The sequence below is a fragment of the Meriones unguiculatus genome, chromosome 18 (genome assembly GCF_030254825.1).
Source record: "Meriones unguiculatus strain TT.TT164.6M chromosome 18, Bangor_MerUng_6.1, whole genome shotgun sequence".
NCBI classification, from domain to species: domain Eukaryota; kingdom Metazoa; phylum Chordata; class Mammalia; order Rodentia; family Muridae; genus Meriones; species Meriones unguiculatus.
In genome coordinates, this window is record NC_083365.1 from 30242522 (window position 1) to 30246534 (window position 4013).

Sequence of the window (4013 nt, forward strand, 5' to 3'; positions counted from 1 at the left end):
TGAGTGTTTCTTACTGGCTTTCTTATGCTAAATTTTTTTTAATTTAATTTAATTTTTTTATTATTAGTTACATTTTACTAACTCTGTATCCCACTCCCTCATTTCCTCCCAATCCCTCCCTCCCTCCCTCCCTCTCTCATCTCCTCCCTGCCCCTTTCCAAGTCCACTGATTGGTAAAGACATCCTCCCCTTTCTTCTGACCCTGTTTTATCAGGTATCTTCAAACTGGCTGCAAAGTCCTCCTCTGTGGCCTAGCAGGACTGCTCCTCCCTTGAGAGGTGGGGAGGTCAAAGAGCCTGCCCCTGAGTTCCTGTCAGAAATGGCTGAGACTGAAGTAAATGTGACTTGCAGTGATCAGGTCTGACTTAACTTGCCTTGTGCTTTCAATCCATTTACACTGGTATTTGTAGTAGTATTTGTTAATCAGTTTAGTTGAGCAAACAAAATCTATTATATGTATTTATTAATGAATAACTGTGAACCTATATTTTGTATTTATATCTCATGCCAGTGTGTATGTTATAGCACCTTCTGTATGCTTCCCAACTAAGGTTTTTCCAACATGCTCTTTCGAGCTTTAAGCTAAAATTGTATTTTTCATTAATTAATTAATTAATTAATTACATTAGTTTATATCCCGATAAGCACTCCCCCTTCCACCTCTATTCCAAGGGCCTCTTTCTGCCTTCCACTTCCCCAATATCACCCTCCCTTTCTCCTAGGAGAAGAGGAGACATCCCAAGAATATCAACCCTCCTTGGCATATCAAGTTGTGGTAGGAATGGGATTATTCTCTTCTATTGAGGGTAGACAATGTCATCCAGTTAGGGGAAAGGGATCCATGGGCAGACAGCAGAGTCAGAGACAGCCAGGGACCCTGCTGTAAGAGTACCCACATGAGGACTAAGCTGTACATCTTTTATATATGTGTGAGGGGCCTAGGTCAAGCCCATAGACACTCTCTTCTTGTGGTTCAGTCTCTATGAGCCCCTTTGTGCCCAGGCTAGTTGATTTTGTAGGCTTTCTTGTGGTATCCTTGATTTTTCTGGCTCTTTTAATCCTTTTTCTCCCTCTTCCATAAGACTTTCTGAGCTCTGCCAACTCTTCGGCTGTGGTTCTCTGCATCTGTTTTCATCAGCTGCTGGGTGAAGCCACTCAGATGACAGTTATGCCGGTTTCCTGCCTGTAAGTATAGCAAAATATTATTAATACTGTCATGAGTGGGCTCTCTCTCATTGCCTGGGACTTAAATTAGGAAAGTCAGTGATTGGGTAAGTGGAAGGTTTTATGGGTGGGTTGGTGTTTCTCTTCCTCTACTGTAAATCCACCTGTCCACAATAGGGGGCCACATCATGCTCCATAACCTCTGCTTCTAGGAGTCTCAGCTAGGGTCACCACCATAGACTCCCAGGAGCCTCCACCATCCCAGAGAAGACACAGATATTATTCTACTGATGCTCAAAGAAATCATTATACAGTCTGACAAAATGGTAATATCTTATAATACCATTTTTACTGAATTTTGGTGTATTTCCCCTTCAGTTGCCAAATTTAATCCTCATTTTTTTTTTCAGAATTTCATGAATGCTAGTAACAAATTTGGACAGTATTTCTCAATGAAACAGCATCCATTTTGGGGTTTTTACGTTGCTCTCTTGCTTTACTCACTGCTCTCTTAAAAAGAAATTGCTGATAGAGCATGTGAATAACAGTCACACATGATGCTTCTCTTCTTGCCCTTGACTCAATAGCTTTCACCTCAGGCAGCACAATGTTACGCATTCTTGGCTTAGATTTATCTTCAATTTATCCAATTCTATTCAGATGAGTTTCAATACGAATGTCTAATTCTACACAGAAAGTTGCCTACAGCATACCTCTAGTTAATAATTTTTCTTTCTTCGCAGGTTACTTCTGAAGACATACTGAGAAAAATGGGTGTAGGCAGTCTGTGGTGTCAGAATTTATACTTTGGGGACTTTCCAACTCATGGAATATTCAGCTCTCACTCTTTGTGATATTTTTAATGATTTATCTTCTCATTGTTTCTGGAAATATTACCATTCTGGTTTTAATCATCACTGACCCACATCTGTATTCTCCCATGTACTTCCTGTTGGCCAACCTGTCTTTTGTTGATATGTGGCTTTCTTCAGTCACCACTCCTAAAATGATCACAGACTTTCTCAGGGAAAACAAGACCATTTCCTTTGCAGGCTGTATGTGTCAGATCTTCTTTGCTCACTGCATCGCTGCAGGAGAGATGGTGTTGTTGGTGATAATGGCTTATGACCGCTATGTGGCCATCTGCAAGCCACTGCATTACTTCACCATCATGAACCTGAAGAGATGTACTGGGTTTGTGTTGACTTCCTGGACAACTGGATTTGTACATGCCATGAGTCACCTGGTAGTGATTGTGGAGCTGCCATTTTGTGGACCTAAGGAAATAGACAGTTTTTTCTGTGATATGCCATTGGTAATCAAGCTAGCTTGCATAGATTCCGATGATTTGGATGTTCTAATGAATGCTGGCTGTGGGGTTGTGGCTGTAACCTGCTTTATTCCGTTGCTCATATCCTACACTTATATCCTAATCACTGTACGACAGAGCTCTAAAGCTGGGGCTCATAAGGCCCTGTCCACGTGCACTGCCCACATCACAGTGGTGATCATCTTTTTTGCACCTTGCATCTTCATCTATGTGTGGCCTCTCAATATCACCTGGTTGGATAAATTTCTTGCTGTATTTTACTCTGTTTTCACACCTCTCCTCAACCCAGGTATTTATACTCTGAGAAATAAAGAAATGAAAAATGCCATGAAAAGATTTATAAGCAACTACTTTGGTCCCAAAGGAAATTTCTAATATCCAGATATATGTCCGAATTACTGAACATAGTGAAACTGACTGTTTGAAATTGATTTTAAGTCAGAAAATATAGTTGATATTCAAAATTTGTACAAATACCCTAATATAGATATAACTTGCTAATTAAAAAAAATATGACATTTACTGACCAACCCTCTTTCTAAAATTTCTTTCTAAATCTAATTTGAATTTTCTTTCCTTGTAGGGATATCATAAAACTGTTCTTCTATGTTTTTAATAGAGTTTACCTTAATGTGTGTTGACCAAACTCATATGTTTATCTTTATAAATAACATCTTAGTAAAATTTACCTGATTATAATTCTGTATATTACCACATGCCCCAAAATTCAATTTCTTTGCCAAGTGGCCAATATCATCACTTTTGCCTGATCACAGCTATCAAGAAAAAAACAAAACAAAACAAAAACAACTAAAGGAGTGGGCAGAAAATGTTAAGAGAAGATCAAACAAGTTATAGACTCAACAAGGCAGCATTGTGTTATACTTTGTGTTTTTTATTTTAAGCCAGATGAATATGTATCATAATAAAATATCCAACAATGTTTACTGAGATTTCTATGTTATCTCAATCTGATACTAAAATTTGTACTCTAAATTATTATTTAATATCATATATCCTGAAATAGAATCTCCATGAGGTCTGTTTTCATAAATTGATTGATTCATAGGGTAACAAACTATGTTTAGGATGCTTTTTCCACAAGATAGAGTTTATAATGTTGGTTAAAACTCCATAGCTATTTGACCACTTTAGGAATTTCAGATCTTATATTAAGTATTTTTTATTTAGGTTGTATTTTAAAGGATGCAAATAAAGGTTGAAGTTCATTCTTCTTCATGTGCACATCTCATTCTCCTTGTTTAGGATTCTTTCTTTCCTCCAGTATGTAGTTTTGGTATATTTGGTGAAAATCATGTCACTCTAATTGTGTAGAGTTAAGTAAAGTCTTTCTAGTATATTTTATTCATTTATATGTAGTTATACAAGTATGCCAGTACCATACTGTTGTGGTTCAGTTACACAAATAAATATTACTCAGCAATTAAACAGAAGGAAACCATGAAATTTGTAGGCAAATGGTGGCATATAGAAAAGATCATCCTGAGTGAGGTATCCC

At 37.6% G+C, this 4013-nt stretch overlaps 1 protein-coding gene across 1 annotated transcript; it reads left to right on the forward strand.

The window, feature by feature from the left end:
• The first annotated feature begins 1168 nt into the window (after positions 1-1168).
• LOC132648963 (olfactory receptor 4K3-like) lies at positions 1169-2869 on the forward strand. The gene is made up of 2 exons (XM_060371559.1): positions 1169-1185; positions 1921-2869. Exons 1-2 carry the CDS (start codon positions 1169-1171, stop codon positions 2867-2869), a joined length of 966 nt encoding a protein of 321 aa, XP_060227542.1.
• The last annotated feature ends 1144 nt before the right edge of the window (positions 2870-4013 follow it).